General features: G+C 44.3%; 1 protein-coding gene across 1 annotated transcript in view; it reads left to right on the top strand.

The window, feature by feature from the left end:
* Window positions 1-5,797: 5,797 nt before the first annotated feature.
* The window catches only part of XKR4 (XK related 4), a 173,117-nt gene continuing 161,746 nt past the window's right edge, over window positions 5,798-17,168 (top strand). Inside the window, exon 1 of the mRNA XM_044424226.1 lies at window positions 5,798-6,663. Within this exon, the coding sequence (XP_044280161.1) occupies window positions 5,798-6,663 (866 nt within the window). The remainder of the gene's footprint in view (window positions 6,664-17,168) is intronic.

Raw genomic sequence — 17,168 nt, 5'->3', positions numbered from 1 at the left:
TGTGTGTGTGTGTGTGTGTGTGAGAGAGAGAGAGAGAGAGAGAGAGAGAGAGAGAGAGAGAGAGAGAGAATGATTTTCATTTGGAACAAGAAGACAGGATCCTCTTCTGGAACATCACAGCTGCATTTCTGATTTACCCCACCTTCTCCCTGCAACACCATCCCATCACAAGGACTGCCAACAGAATCATAATGCAGTTTGGTTCTGAAACAGAGTTTTTCACCCCCACTCAAAACCTCACTCACACTATGCAAGGGATGAGTTATAACTTTATCAACAAACAACTCTTTAAGGACTATACACGCCTACACAGCTCAGCTCAGTGCAGATAGCTCTGTCAAAGGGGAAAGGCTAAGTCTGCTTTCTGCTATCCACTGTTGGAGAGGTTTGTTCCTGGCTAGAAGCTTTAGTCCTTGTACCTTACAGCCAACACATAGATGCAGAGGAAAACTTCATTATTGTTAGGTCCCTGAGGTCAAGGAGTCAACGGGAGGCATTCCTTTCAGGTTCCTTTGCACTAGTAAATACCAGCAGACTGGTCTGGAAGTTATATGCATAATCCCCTTTTATCTTCTACTTTCACAGCACTTGCCAGTTGTGAGAAAGTTAAAGCCTGATTACTGTTATGCCTGTTTAACTCACCACGGCCCCAGTGGTATAAGGTAGCTTGAGCAGCAAACAACAATTTTGGAATTTTGCCAATTCATCAGAGATGCCCAGCAGCAGCAGCATCTGATGCGGTTTCTGCAAAGCTGACTGGCTGTTTCTACACTGTGGGTAGCTGCTCTGAACTGCACTGGTGCAGCTTAACAGCTGCTCCCACTGGTCAGAAAGTCAGCCATAGACGTTGCCACAGGTTCTGATAAGGAAGTCTCTCTCTTTCTTCACAAGGGATGGGGCAAAGCAGTTCTATTCTCTCCATTACTTACATGCAGACTATGAGTTACTCAGTTTGTATCTGAATGTGTAAATCTGTGCACACTATATGGATCTCTTGTGTATGGTAGACTTCCCATGTGTGAATAGCCATGTGTGAGTTGAGACCAAAGACCCATCAGGTTTCCTATCCTGCCTTTGGTATGACTTCTAAACAGGAAGGTTCCATTTACTAGCTAAGGCTACCCAGTTTTTTCTTCATAAATTTGTCCCACACATGTTAAAAGCGAATTAGGCCAGTGGCCCTTGCCATGTCACTCAAATCCTCCAGGTTAATTGCATTGTGGGAAGAACATATCTTTACTGAATGAACAGCTGGTTTCATTAGGTGACCTTGTGAGAGCAGAGGACATTTTTCTGATGAACCATTTTCTACACACATAAATTTATAAACTCCTTTGTAGATGTTCACTGTTATTTTGTGGTAAAAGTGTAATCCTAAGGATTGATCAGAACCTTCTAGTTATCCTATGCTCTGCTAGACACCAATAGGAGTGGCAAAAATGTTTACAAGCTCTCATGTCTCCAGGGCTGGACAGACCTCTGAACGCACCACAGATTGAAACATATAGGAACAGGCTACAAAGAGCCTTGTGGATCTTGTGGCCCCATATTTCTCCAGCTCCTTCCCTACCCATTAGGATGTCCACTTCTAACCTTCCCCAACCTCTTCTGAGAATGTTGTGGCATCCTTAGGAAGTGCTTTCTTCAGCAGCTGATTTCTCTCCTAAGGCTACAGCTGTGTCTATGGTATCAGTAGAGAAAATTCATTATACCCAATGGTATCTGGGGCAGTCTCCTAGGAGACCACAAGATTGCTTTCAAAATGGTTTTAAGGAAAATATAGAATCCTCTTGCTTCTTCATTAACCTGAAACATCATTTTCCTCATCCCTGCATCCATGGAAAAAAATCATATGGAAATTACCCTTTCATATGAACAAGATGGGTATTAGTGAAAGAATCTTAAATGAGGAGGCCCCTCACAATTCCCCAGTCATGCTGAGATTGATTGATATTACAGAACAGGAAAAAAAAGAAAAAAAGAAAAGGGTAGACACAAAATTCAAACTGGATCCAAACTGATGAATGAGACACCTGTTACAAAATTGGATCAACATGGAGAATCTGAACTTGAATTGGTTAAAATCGACATTCACAGAAAAGCAGAGAAAAAAACAAATCCTTTCCAAATAAAGATAATTGGAAATGAAATGAAAAGAATTGCTAGAACTGAACAAAGCCAAAAACACAACAATATACAAAACAAAAACATGCTATTACCTGCTAACAGAAAAGTCTAAACAAAAAAATATGATTCCATCCCCTGCTGGTCTTATTTTTATACTACTTCTCAGCATCTTCTGTCATGTGAAACCTAATGCTTTATTAAGTCCCTGTGGCTGATACAGACCATGCTGATGTCTCACCATGCCTAGTGACTCCAAGTGCCAAATGGAGCTGTGCCCTTCTACAGAAACAAAGATGGCAAGCCAAAGGCACCCTGTAATATAAACCTGGACAGGACAGGGATGAGTTCAGATTTTCTTTATTTTTTATGAGATCATAGCACATAGTCACTGGAATCTTTTCTTTTAGTAATCATTTTTAAATGATCATTACTTTTAATAAACACTAAAATCAGCATATTTGGTACATAATCAGTACAAATATTTCATGTTTAAATTACTGTGAGTGCTGAATAAAGGATTAAAGATGGACAATTGCTAACTATTAGATTAAAATAAAAGAACCCCTGCCACATGGAGCAGCCATGTGCATGCACTGCAGTTCCTTCACCCAACCCCTCCTTCCAACATATACATACTAGATTGGGATATATCAGCGACTTTACAATTATTTCATTCTCCATCGAAAGTTACAATGTAACTTTGATAAGTGATTCTAAATGAAATTTGTTCCAGCTTATTTGCACAGCAAACCTCCATTGCCATGCTGGTTCCTACGGCGACAGAGAATCAGGAGGACAGGAGGCTAACATCTGCCATAAAATTAGTCTTACCTTTAACATCTCTGAACAGAGGACCAACAGAGCATGACTACACAGCACTATTTAGAGAAGTAGGGCAGAAACCAGCAAGGCCTGCGGGCTCTTGGGGTGGGATGGTGGTTGCGTTGGATGCCTCTGCCTTTATCAAAAAGGTTAGACCCAAGTGACAAGACCCAACTTTATGGTCACTTAAGGAAAACTGAACTAAAAGAAGAATGCTGGCCCTAAAGAATATATTTTAGCTATGAATGTTTTAAGAATGCTGTGCATGTTCAGGTATTTTTTGAAAGTCCTACAACAAGTCATACAGTGTTAGTGTCACTTGTGAAAATGCTCTTTGAGGTTTACCATTAAATAGAAAAGCAGAAAATACAAACAAATGTGGAAAGCATAGGGAGGGGACAACATTTAGGCATCCTTTGTGGCAATCACACTTGACTCCTCTGGCAGCCCCTACCACTAGTCAAAATGGTGGCTGCTCTAAGCAGCAAATTTGGAATAGTATGGAAGTGTTACATTGCCTGGGAAGCAAGAAGCACTTGTGGAGTTTTCTGCCTCAGCTACCAGAATAGTATGACCGGCCTTGAGCAAGTTCTTGTAGTCAGTCAGTGACTACATAAATATGCTCTTTTGTGTAATTGCTACATGGCTATGATAAAATATGAAAGAGATAAATTTCTTGAAAGGAAAGGAAAGGAAAGGAAAGGAAAGGAAAGGAAAGGAAAGGAAAGGAAAAAGGAGAGGTACTGAAACCAAACCTTTTCGCAAGTCACATCCAGAGCCTCATAGCTCTATTACCAAAACCCAAAAGTGTGTGGTAACAGTCCATGGTCTCCAGTTAGGTGAGAGAAATGTGCTCTGAACATGCGCAAAAGCAGTTTATTTCTCATCTTCTGGAAAGGAAATCTAGCACAGGTTCGAGGACCAAGTCTTAGAAATTAAACAGATCCTAGAATCTGCGTGGCAGCTCACTAGAAACAGACGGAAAAGTAGCATAACATCTGAGGGTACGAATAGCTGAACAAATTGCCTTGTTAAATGTGGCTTTCCTCGAGCACCCATCAAGCCTCAACTCCCAACCCAGCCCAGCGGGAGAATTGCTTCCCTACTACGAGTCTTTCATTCACCCATATCTGATCGCACAGGTGAAGGCATCTTTTGCGAGGGGGGAAATTCTAGGTTAGGCTTGGCTCGTTGCACGCTTTGCCTGCATGCCCAAGACTAAGCTGCCTCTCGGAGAGGAACTCGCGGGACTTCGGATCGTTATTCCTAGTTGGCTGTGCGTCTAGTCCGCCTCCTCCTAAGCGACATCACTGTGCCTGGCTGCGATCCCTGCTCAATGGCTTCAGGCCGGGGCCGCTCACTTGGCTTTGCGGCAACAGGGGAGAAAGGGGAGCCTATTGTTCGAAGGCATGTCCAGCTGCGGGCGGCAGCGCTCGGAGAGCCCCAGCAAGCCGACTCCCGCTCCAGAGGCCCCGCCCCAGCCCCGCCGCCCGGGTCCCCGCCACGGCAAGCGGGCGGCGGCTTACTGGGCCAGCCCCCTGCCCAACCCTCCCGCGGCGCACACGCAGGATGCACGCATGCAGTAGAACAGGTCTCCGCCGCACGGGAGCCGCCTCCCCGCCCCCCTCCCCCCTCCCGGCACCACCTGCTGCGAAAGGCGCTCCTCCGCCTTCCTCCGCGGCCACGCGGTCGGAGGTGACAAAGCGGGCTAAGGAGGCAGCCGCCGGCGCGTTCTCTCGCTCCCTGCCCGGCATTGAGGAGGCGGGCATTCAGCGCCAGAGGGCAGCGACTCTCGCCCCGGCCACCTGCTTCTTCTTTGGCGCTGGCGTCTCCAGAGGGAGCGGCAGCCGCTCCCTACTGGCGCCCCCGGGGAGTTCCCACCTTGCCCCAGTTCCCCGCGCTGGCCGCCCACCTCCCTGGCCCTTCCTCGTGCATCCCTTCGTGTATCTCCCAGCCCAGGGCGGCTTGCAGTCCTGGAAGACTCGACCGCTCTACCAGACCACCCGGCCCTGCAGAGCACTGGCCTGGAAGCTCACAAGACGTACTCGTCCCCCGAGGCCGATCCGCTGCAAGCGATGTTACAGCCCTCGCGGATAAATAATCTGCTGTCTCTTCCAGTGAAATAAATAAAGATTCTTCCCCGTCCCCCCGCGCCCTCTCAGTCAGCCCTCCTTGGAAGAAAAGATGGGCAGCAGCCGCCCGCGTGGCCTGCGCAGGTACCGTTTCCCATCCGCCGGACGAAGCCAAGGCCGGCACGCAGCCAGCCCTCCCTTGACAGCCTTCTGCAGACCCCCGCCCCTTCCCGGCATAGCCGCCTCGCTTCCCTTTTTCCCTTTAAATCCTCATCCTGTTGCATCTACCGCTCCACAATATCCCCTCCCCGGTGCCACCCCCTCCCTCTCCCCCCTCCGCTTATGGGCGCCACGGCTGGTATGTGTGCGCGCGCGCGCGCGTGTGTGTGTGCTGGGGAGTGGGGGGGAAGAGAGGGATGAGGTCATCCTCTTTCCCGGCGTCAGTCAGCTGGGTGGCGGCGGCAGAGGCGGCAAAGCGGTGGGGCGGGCCAGGCCGAGAGAAGGATGCGCTGGTTCGGAGACAGCTCCCCAGGCTGCTCCCGGCTGGGGCTGGGCGGGTGAGCGGGTCTCCCTGCAGGCAGGCGGCGCTCCTGCAGCGCCTGCAGGCACCGGTGGCCCAGTCCCGGCAGAGCCCAGAGAAGCAAAGCGAAGGGAGCGGATTGTCCGCGGCAGCGGCGCGGAGGAAGGGGGCGGGCTAAAGGGTGCTCCCGGACCGGGTCTCTCTCTCTCTGCCGCCGCCGCCGCCGCTCCTGCCGTCGCCGCCTTGCAGCCGCATCATGGCCGCGAAGTCGGACGGGGGGCGGCTGAAGATGAAGAAGGGCAGCGAGGTGGCGTTCACGCCGCTGCAGAACTCGGAGCACTCGGGCTCGGTGCAGGCGCTGGCCTCGGGCTTGCCCTCGTCGTCGGCGGGGCCCGGCGGCGGCGCGGAGGACGACGAAGCGCCTGGCGGCGGCTGTTGCAGCTCCGGTGACGGCAGCGGCGGCTGCTGCTGCTGCTGCTGCGGCGGCGGCGGCAGGGCGGCGGGCGGCTCGCGGGGCTCGGGCGGAGGCTCGTCGTCGCTGTGCCTGCGGCTGGGGCGGGAGCAGCGGCGCTACTCGCTGTGGGACGGTCTGTGGATCCTGGCTGCCGTGGCCGTGTACTTCGCGGACGTGGGCACGGACCTCTGGCTGGCGGTCGACTACTACCTGCGGGGCCAGCGCTGGTGGTTCGGGCTGACTCTCTTCTTCGTGCTGCTCGGCTCCCTGTCGGTGCAGGTCTTCAGCTTCCGCTGGTTCGTCCACGACTTCAGCACCGAGGACAGCGCCGCGGCCGCTCCCGCCTCCGCCGCCTCCTCTGCCGGCGCCGGGCACGGCGAGAGCAAGCTGCTGGTGAGCAGCGGCTCGGCCGCGGGGGACATGGACGCCGGAGCTCGGCCGGGCACGCCGCAGAGGCAGGCGTCCAACGCCAGCAAGGGCAACGCGAACAGCAGCAGCAACAGCAGCAGCACCAATGCGACCACCACCACGGCCAGCGGAGGAGGCGGTGGCGGCGGCGGCGGCGGCGGCGGCGTCAGGGCCCCCAAGAGCCGGTCCGCCTCCTGCTCCTTCTGCATCTGGCTCATGCAGTCCCTCATCCACATCCTGCAGCTGGGGCAGATTTGGAGGTAAGCTTTGGAGGCTCCGCCGGAGAGCGCAACGGGAGCAGGGAGCCTGGCTTTGCGATGCACGGGAAGTATCGCAAGTGGCGCAAACCTGCTACTTTCCAGCGTGGTGTAGGACTGAGGCCCGCTCTCCTCCATTCCTTGACAACCGAGGGCGTGCGCGCGCTCATGAGGCTCTCCGCTTCCCGCAAGGGCAACGCTCTTGTGGAATATGGCTTGAGTTATGTGCCTCTGCATGTGTGTTCAGCGTGAATGCACACACTTGACCTACCCAGGCAGCTGTTCCTTGCTTGTGCTGGAGCATGTGGCCAAATACATTGTGCACTGCTGATGGTGCCACTTTGAGCTTTCCAGGAGCAGCTGAGGCACACAATGTAGAGATGGCATCCACACCCCTTGCAAGATTGGCTGCCTGCCTGGTGCTGAGCCCCAGCCTGCTTTCCACCTTACCTTTTAAAGGTTAAACAGGCAGAGGTGTGCTTTCGTTAGTGGGTCAGGCCATCCAAAATTCTTAAGTGGTCATTGTGGTCACTAGGTGTGTGTTCAATTAGAAAGAATACACATCTGCTCAGTGTCACTTGGGAAAACCAAGTAGGAAGGAAGTAGACACATGAACAGCTGTTTAATGTTAAATGAGTGACATCTGGACAGAGTGTAACCTTGTAGCACAGCACATGCAACAATTTTAGAGAAGTGCTGTAAAGTTTCCAAAGCCTGAATATGTAGTGGAAGCTGAAAAGCTATGCATACTTACATCAGATTAGCTCCACTTAACATAGTGGCCCTTACTTCAGAGTAAGTATGCATAGGATGTGAAACGAATTGTTTATTTTTGTTCAGTTCTTTCCATAAAAGAACTGTGTGGTGTGTGTATAGTATGTGTGTGGTTCAAACACATGTTTGTCTATGTGCATTGACATATAAGCATTCACTAAAGAGTAAAATACCCTGAGCTAAATGTTAGGCTAAATTTTGCTCTAAACTATTTGACATTTCTGAATGCTTGATATAATCCACATAATAGATACATTTTTGTCTACTTCCAAGTGAGAACTGAGTTCAGAACTGAGAATTTCTGAACTGAGATATTTGAGTGAGTTGAGATATACAAGTGGATATCCTGGTCCAGTTGAAATGACTACTATTGGGATCGGGAATTTTGCTCCTGAGTAGCTATGAAGGACATTGCAAGTGACTGTATAGCTTCCTAAAATGTATATAAGACAGCCCTGAACATGTCTACCCAGAAGTTCCAGTTAGTTCCACTCCCTGGTCAATTGTCCTGACCTCAGCATTATAGCATGTCATAAGTAGAAGCAAACCCTGTTGAATTGAATGTGGTTATGGTCAGGTAAGTGTGTATAAGACTGCAGTTTATCTGTACAGAAAGTGCTAAGATATGTACACTGAGTGTATTCTGTTGGCCCTTGTCACTTGTTTCTTTCTGAAACGTTTGACCAGTTACTTACTAAATTCCGAAGTCAAGTGTCTTTAAGAACTGATTCCAAACTAAGCTGGAATGACTGTAGTGAATTCTAACTCTTTGCCAATACTTCTTTTTTATAGTATACCTAGACACAGAACTACATAGAAGAACAGATATACTATTGATGATATTACTAAAGTTCTAGTCATAGTGACTGCAGGGTGCATTTCAATATATTTTAGGGTTCTGGAAAGTTATATTATAATTCCTGATGAATTTATTTCTAAAACTCTGCTTTTGTACTAAATTTAATACACTTTTCTCACTATAAATGGACTTCATCTTTTTTTCTCATGGTTTCTCTCTATTTTGAGCAAAGATTTCTTTATTAAACTTGCCAAACCTTCAGTAACTTCAGTAAAACTATATTCCAGATAATTGATTTCAAAATGTTGTGGCATGACTTTGGGAAGGTGGTGGCTTTGGTGATATTTTCCCAGCAAGCTAAAAGAACTGAGGGCAAAATCCAGAGAGGGTGCTCTGGTGATGACACATACTGGAACATGAAAAAGATGAACTATTGCTTATATGCAAAAACACCAGGGACTCTGCGACTCCTATGTAAGTGGGATTCCTGATCCATCACAGCCTGGATTTTGAGTTAGGAGATAGGAGCTATCCATGGTGCTGAACTTAACCCCCATAGGCTTACACCAAGAAGTATCATGGATAGCTTCTATAAAGTTTGGAATACAAGCTGCAATAGGCAAAGAGCCCATTGACATAGGAATCACCAGCCTTCCCTGCTGAAATATAAAATAAAGTACCTGAACAGGAACCTACACTGGCCAATTGCCTGTTCAGTCCTGCTAGAATCTCTGCTTTTCTTTTAATCATATTCACCATTTATTTTCATCATTTGTTACCTTTTCCACAATGAACATTTATACTCTTTAAAATATGTATTGCACAGCAAATAAGGGAATGATGGAAGGAAACTTAACCACACCAGAATTCTGATACATGCATTTTTAAAATACTTTTTTCACTCATGGTGTGTATTCATAATTGCGTTTATTATGTAAATTAATATGAAAAGTAGCTTTAGAGTTGTTTCTAAAGATGAAGCAAGATTTCAGCTGTGTGACTAAAGTTTGAAAAAGCAGGCATTTTTTCCATTCTCAAATGTCATCATTTTAATAAATAAGTATTGCTGCATTGGTCCATAAGAGAGAGGAAAAATGGACTGCAATTTCTAAAAAATCCAAAATTAGTCATAGTTTCAACTTTTTGAATTCTGGGGAAGTCAAAAGCTCTCACACATGTAACATTTGGTTGGTCATAATAAAGGCATCTTCCAACTGTTGGTTTTGGGTCATTTTTGATCACATTCCATACTGGATGGACTGCAAGTTCCACAAAACTAACAGAATATGTTAACTGTATGTTAGCTAACACAAAACCCTACACAAGTTTTTACAGGAAAAAAGTCCTACAACTCCCAGCATGCCCCAGCCACTCTCAATAAGCAATGTCATAGCTGGCTGAGGCATACTGGGACTTGTAGGCTCATTTTCATCTAAACTTGCATGGGGATATGATCCATTTTAATTTTAGTAAAAAAAACACCTTGTGACTCATCAATAAGAATATTATTAAGAACTACAAAGTTGTGTTGGAATGTGAAGCTGAACTATTGTTAATTGCTGGAGCATGCAGACATTTTTAACAGATATATTTACTACATGTCCCACAGACATTTTATTTCTCCTGTGGTTGCTAAAATGATGTTTTGAAATTGCAGACATGGTTCCCACCCTCACCTCCTTTTTAACTATGCTTGGTGGACTTAACAGAATATTCCTAACAGTTTTCTTTATTTCACTTTTTAGATTAGCAGGGACAGTAACATATTTTCCCTACTATATTTTTCCTGACCTTAGTAATTATAGTGGGTTGAACTGTTTTTTTGAATAGTTCCATTGCTTCTTAAGAAAAAATGGAAAAGGTATAACAGCAACAAAGCTAGGGAAGGAATACAGCTATCTCCTACCAAACACTTTAGTCACCTGCCCTATTATCTTAACTTGCCTTTGGGTTGGGAATTGGTGCAAAGTGCCTTGCTCCTTTAACTGCTCTTACAATGCAGAAACCAGCAATGGCCAGTGAGGCAGAAGTGGATGCTTCTGTGGCTTGCAGCAGCCACTTCAGCTGTTGAACAATTAGGAGACAGCAGAAAGTCTACCTTCTCCAGTCACTGCCCAGAAAAAGGGACCAACTCAGTCAGCACCATGGAAATGCATGGGTTGCTCACTGACTAGTTGTGGTTATCATCTACCAACAGCAACAGTGCTGCTAGACATACAGCAAGCATGTGCTTGCAAGTTGCTGACTGTTATCAGGGAAGGCAGATTTTCCCTTCCCATGTCAATTTTTCAGGGTACCACAGTACATAAACTTATGGGCCAATTGTTGCTACTGTGAAGAGAGGGATAGATTTTCTCTTTTTTCCTCAGAGAGCCACACCTTGGTAGTTCTTTAGTTATTCTCCTCTCAAAATGTTCTCTATCTTTCCATAAGAATTTATTTGGCTTCTAATTATGACATTTGTGAAGACATAAAACTGCCAGAGCTTATTTATTCTTGGTAATATTAATAGGTTCAATTTTCCTTCTCAAATATAAACATGATTGTTGAGAACCATTATATATTATTTTAATTAAAGCATACTAATGAGAAATTAATGTTTTTAATGATGATTCATAGGGTGATGTTGTGCCAAAAGTGATTTAAAATTATTAAAATGGGTGTTTTACCAAAGAGCTTTGAAAGAAATATCTGCTAGTGATGATACACGAATTAACTGAAACTGCCTCTTTGAGCACTACCACCTATTTCTACAAACTTCTGAGGGTATAATTCTGCCACATAATGCACAAATAAGAAGTAGAGAAGGATCCTGGAGGTGACTAGGGGATTCATGCTTCTGTTACAGCCTGAATACAGAACATTGTTGACAGCTTTCTGTGCTTCATATAGGAGTCAGATTCTAGCACTGCAGGGATAGTGATTTTATTGTTTAGTCTCCTACTTTGCCACCTCTTTCCGTGGAATATTTCTCTATAAAGGCACAGGAATAAATATTTTTGCCATATATTTGCCTGAAGTGTTGAATGTATGTATAGAGAGGTAAAGAGCATTTTCTTTTAATTCATGTAATGCTGCCAGGCTTGCCTCAAATAATTCTTACTGGAAATGAGAATCTGGCCTATAAATGTGCCTTCAGCAAATGTACAAGAAGATGCAGTTATTTTGGTAAGGTTCTGTGAAGCACAGCATGAGTGATGATCTCATTTGGGAGAATACAGATAGTGAAGCCAGGTGGAAGATCTCCCTGTCTTATGGCAAGGTGCAGAGGTGGGGATTTCTGAACGAGCTGCCATCTGTTACAGAGTTCTATGTCTGAGTTAGAACCTACTTGACTTCTGCTCCTATTAGTTACAATTTTAAAAAATCCCTGCGTTATACTGCTAGAGAATTTAGTTTGATTTCCTAACTGAATCCTGATGTAAGAGTCCACTCTAAGTATGTTCTTTCAAGAAGTGAATTTAGAGAAATCTGGATCTCAAAGGAGCCTAATATAACTCTGAAGAAAGGGGTGAATAGGGGAAAGAGCATGACAAAGCCCAACTGAAGCTGGATCTTATTTTATTTTATTTCTTTCTTTATACATACTCCAATCTTCAGTACACTCAAAACAGCTTCTCTCTCTCTCTCTCTCTCTCTCTCTCTCTCTCTCTCTCTCTCTCTTTCACACACACACACACACACACACACACAAATGTGTTGCCCTTTTTTGCTCACTCTCTTCATCCCGTCCTCTCATCTCCTCTTGCTTGAAATAATACTACAGCAATGCTGTAGGTTTCACGGACGCAAAAAGTACTTACGTTCATGGACACAAAAACTTACGTTTTTAAGCATTCCAACCACAGCATTTCACATGCCAAGGGAAAAAGAAAAAGGGGCAAGAAAATTCCCCTTTCTGCTACTATCATCATCGCATCAGAAAAATAGGATGGTGGAGGAGTTCTCCAAGTTGGATTACAATTTGCCAGAAACAATTATATTGAGATGGTGATCCAATAGTAATCTTACTTCTGTGATTACACATGAACTGGGTTTACATGTCATAGCAAACAACCCTATGCAGTTTCTGCAGCTCACTGGGTCTACTGGTCAGTTCCATGGTTTCCACAGAAACAAAGTTTTCAACTCCATCCTTTCACTTTCATCATGCATCTCATCAGCCCCTGTGAGCAAAATCCCTTTCTGTACTGCATCATACCCTGTCAGATTCCGTTACTTCTTCCTGACTGGTCCACTGAGGTTTGCAGGCATCTTTTCTTCTTCCCATTCCAAGTATATCTCCATTTCTGTCATGCTTCCTAGCTACTCCAGCCCCTAAAGGTTTGTTTTTTTAAAACAAGTTAACACTTTTGCCACGATTCCCTCCTTCTCCCTCTATGCATTCACCTGCTTTCTTCATGGCAGAGAGTAAACAGAGTTATGGACACATCACCAAGCCAGCAGGAACCAAGTGAGTGGTGATGTGTGCATTACTAGAAAACTGTGGGAAATAGAGATTGGATACACGGAGCAGTCCCTTTGATTGTGCTCTTTCCATGAGACTCTATGGTGTTTCTTAACAACCAATGGTAAAATGGAGTTCCCAAGTTCAGATGTCATGAGAAGCTACAGTAAATATTGGAAACCTTACAACAAACCATTGCATCCCTCTGTGGTTTCAGGAAACCAAGTGTACTGTGCTGAACTCCATGATGGGGTTCTGATGACATGACAGACCAACAAGGGTAAGAAACAGCCATGGCTTCTCATGAAGTGTGTATAGAACCAGTGTATAGAGTAGATGGTCTCTGAGACATATCTAAGGTGTGACACTGCTTCTGGATCCAATACTCCTTAGCTTCTTCCTTACCATCAGCAACATAACAGAGTAAGGCTGGCTGAGGAATGCTGGGAGTTGTAGATCCCTTTTCTGTATCAATGTGCATATTCTAAGTAGGATCAGGGTGCGATGCAACTCACTGACACAATCACAGATGTTTAATTTCTGTTCTTTAATTTTTTAATTTAAAATTTCTATGCAAAATACTGGCATTGATTGAATGAATTAAGACTACTTTGGGTTTCTTAAATTTATTACCATTTTGAATCAGTCTTCCTGTTAAAAGAGCCATCATTTCAATGAAAAATTTCATTTCCTAGTTGCCTGCACAAGCACAATTCTTTACACGACACATACAGGCAATTATCCCTCCTTGTCCTCAGATACACTTCTGAAGTAAATAAGACTGTTTGTATTGAATAAGGTATTTAGATCATAGGCAAACATTATTAAAGTGAATGCTGCTGCTATCAACAGTGCTTCAGGGATTGCATCCTTATTTATTTTGGAGAGAGACCTATGGTCAGAGATACTAGTTCAGATATAACTCTGGAGTGATTGAGACTGAGATGGCAGCAGTGCAGGCTGTATCCAAACACTAGATGTAAACTACGTAAGTCAATGCAGCAATAGTTAAATTTGTTTTCAATGCCCACTGATTTACACTCTTGCTACTGGTTCTGGTTGTTTTACCCATGCTTGTTCACTGCTGTGTTGGATGGACAGCACAGTTCTAATCCTATCCATGGTCCTCTGGTCAAAACACATATTGTACACTTATTTGCAAATTCTATTCAGAATGAAGAGATTGCAGAATCTGGTGCTCTTTCACATTATACCAATGTAATAGCATCTGTAGGGAATTTCAGATTGTTTACAGGAAAGCAAAAGTAAAAGGAAGAAATAAAGTGGATGGGTATTCATGTTAAAGGGAATTCCTCAGATAATATTATACAAGGAGCTGGGAACCAGTAAAGGAGGAAATTAATAGCCTTGCAAGAAAGAAAGAAAATTATAAAATAATTAGGCATTTTACTAATCTATGCTTTATTAGCTATGACTGCATCCATTCTAATTGATAAGGCACAAACATTTTCATAGCCTTCTCAATGTAGCTTATTTCTTAGTTTTACCGTCCAAATTAGAAATATTAATGGCCAATGTAAAATATCAGGTTGAAATGAACCTTGAGTGAAGCTCTGACGCTATGCAAAAATTAAAATAAAAATAGTTGAATATTCAAGGATTAGTCCAGCAGTGGATAACTTCATGTCTGAGAGCCTACTCTAGGCTTCCTGAGGACTCACACTTCTGCTAGTCCCACACTTCTAAGTGCCAATTGTTTACTGTTTTTCTGGCTTTTGTTCACTTTTCCACATTCTGAAAGGTTGAAATGCTACTCCTAAGGCTTAGTCATTGACAGTAAGAGTTTTCAACTACACTATGCTGCTATTTTTTATATTTTGGCTGTACCCCTTTCACTTCTGACTCAGCTGCAATTTGCCTTCAGCCCTGACAGCCTCTGGAATGTGGGCACTAAGAAATTATCTGAAATGAAATTAGCTTCTGCAGCTGAAAGAGGTTCAAGAGGTTTAGACCAGTCCATCTCTTCTGTATACCATTAGGAACATGAAGCCTAGCACAAGTATTTATATCTGTGTACAGAGATGTTACTGATGAGAAATTTTACAGTGTGTGTTAGAAGGAGAAATATGTAGAGCAGGGCACAAAGCAGGAAAAGAAAAGGATGTGGTGGTAACCTGATTTCTTCTTAGTGATGTTTCTGAATTTGATTTTTAAGGAAGAGAGGAAGATCTTTAAAGCATAGAGAGTTTGTACTTAAGTGCCCGATTTTAAGAACAAAGTAGACACCAAGGAATGTGGAAATTATAAGGATGTTAAGTTAATGAACCATATAATGAAGTAATGGGAAAGGATCGTGGTACAGTGTCTTACGCAAGTAGATGAGGCCAGTGATAATTCTTGTTCAGAGAAGGGAAGGGCACAATCAAAGCCAGTTTGTGTCTAGGTTTTTACAAATCACATGCTGGGATATTGGGAATGGGAGTAGCACAGGGCTTGGAAGGCTATGTGAAACTGCCCCCAACTCTTTAATTGGCTATAATCATATTGCTTAAATGCAATGAGGAGGTTAAGAATAATTTAAAGTTATTTTTCTGATCAGAGCTGTAACTGAGAAAATAGAAAAAGATTCATATTTCATCCATAAGTTTGCAGCCTTATGGCTATCCAACTTCACCTGGGAGCCCATATGACTATTTGGATTCCCAGCTTTGAAATCCTACAATGTTGGAACTTGGACTCCAAAGTCTGAGCCTCACCCTGCCTCTCTTGCAGCCAATATAGAAACATGCTGCCTTTCTCCCAGGGTTGCAACTGGGCCTTGGAGGTGGAAAAAGGAGATGTGCCAAGGGATAAGAATTTGCCCTGGTTCAGATGGCAATTTGAGGTTTCTAAGGGCCCTATCCTTTTACCTGTATCCTCAGGTTTATAAGATTCTTATACCCTACAAAGCTGAAGCCAGCAAGGTCAGGGGAGCAGAGGAAAAAATCTTTGATTCCTCTTTTATTTACCTCCTATGTTCATACTAGGTGGCTTTTCAGCTTTTTTAGCAAGCACCCTTTGGAGGGGTGGGGGAAGGAAGGAGGCTGGGGGAGACTCAAGATAAATTGTATCTTGTCTCTCCAATCTCCTCCCTTTTGCAGCCACCAGAATTCTTTCTTGCCTTCCTTTTCAAGCTTGATCTTCTGACCTCAGAGGCAGGCAATGCAATCCTTTCTATGCTAGCTACAAGAGACTGGGGATTGGATCTCTCATTCCCCTTCTAAGGTTAAGGCACTGATCTTGGAAAGGGTCTACTGAGTTATCATGTGGCCCCTAGGCTACTTGGCCAAGGGTCATAGAATTAGTCTCTAAACCATAATGAACCAGGAGTTGCAAGCTCTCTCTCAGTTACCTTCCCTTGTGCATTAGAGGAGCTTCACATTTACTTTAGAACTGAAATTCTACATTACAGACAAATGCAGAAAATGGTGCTTTGCTCTAGCTAAAAGTAGCTAAAGGATATCAAGCTACTGTTTGATACTTGCTTACTTAGAACAAACCACCTTTTTGTTGTTCACTGAGTTTGTGAAAAACACAGTTTGTTCAAAAGTGGATGCTGTCATTCTCTGTGTGCTGGCTCATACAAAATGCTTGTGCTAGGCCAGGAAAATTTTTGATTATGATTATGAAGATGACAACTTGGAAATACTGGGAACTATAGGAATTTTTCTGTGCAAATATTCATAAGATTGTTCCCTAAATCTGCTTGGGGTTCCACATTTCTTCAGGTTCTTGGTCAATGAATATAGAGCTGGAACTGAAAATGCATTACATGAGGAAGGTTAAGTTTTGTATTGTCCTTTTCTTTTCTTTTCTCTCTGTGTAAAAATGTTGAAAGCTTTTAATTGGCACATGAAAGCAGTGAAATGACAAAGGCAACTCAAGCCCTATAGCTATTCTTACTGTATTCAGAGAGCAAGAGTTTGTGCTGAGAACCATGTGCATGCTGGGCTGTGGCCCTTTAGGCTGTGTCTGGATTGGACGCTATCCCGATGACATTTGAGTGCTTGCAGTCCATTTTCTTTTCAGTGTACGATCCTTTCCAGCACCTGTAGCTCCTTTTTGATCTGTTTCCTGTCAGAATCCCGGAATCTCAATTTGAGAAGAGGGAATAAAACTTGGGTTCGTGGGAAAGATCAAGTGTCCAGACCATCTAGGCTTTATCGTATTTACCCCAAGTTTCCCACGGTACTCACGATAATGCATGCATTACCGGGCAGGCAGAGGTAAACTCTGCCGCAAAGCTTCAACACCATTGCAGGGTATTTTATAGGTACATAGGTACAGGGCAATTGATGACAGAATGCAGAGATTACAATAAGATTCTGAGGTCATCACATACAGAACAGATAAAGGAATGTCAGTCAATCATACAGTAACAATGAGATTACAATATTTCTAATTGCCTGTAGTGACACTTTAGTTCAGTTGCTTGAATCCATCTCCAGGTCTGCTTAGACATGTAAATTCAAGCTACTGAACTAAAGT

Source organism: Varanus komodoensis, unplaced genomic scaffold, assembly GCF_004798865.1.
Source record: "Varanus komodoensis strain SLA01 unplaced genomic scaffold, ASM479886v1 scaffold14_1, whole genome shotgun sequence".
NCBI lineage: Eukaryota > Metazoa > Chordata > Lepidosauria > Squamata > Varanidae > Varanus > Varanus komodoensis.
Note: the sequence above shows the minus strand (reverse complement) of the source record. Positions and strands in the feature narration are given on the sequence as shown.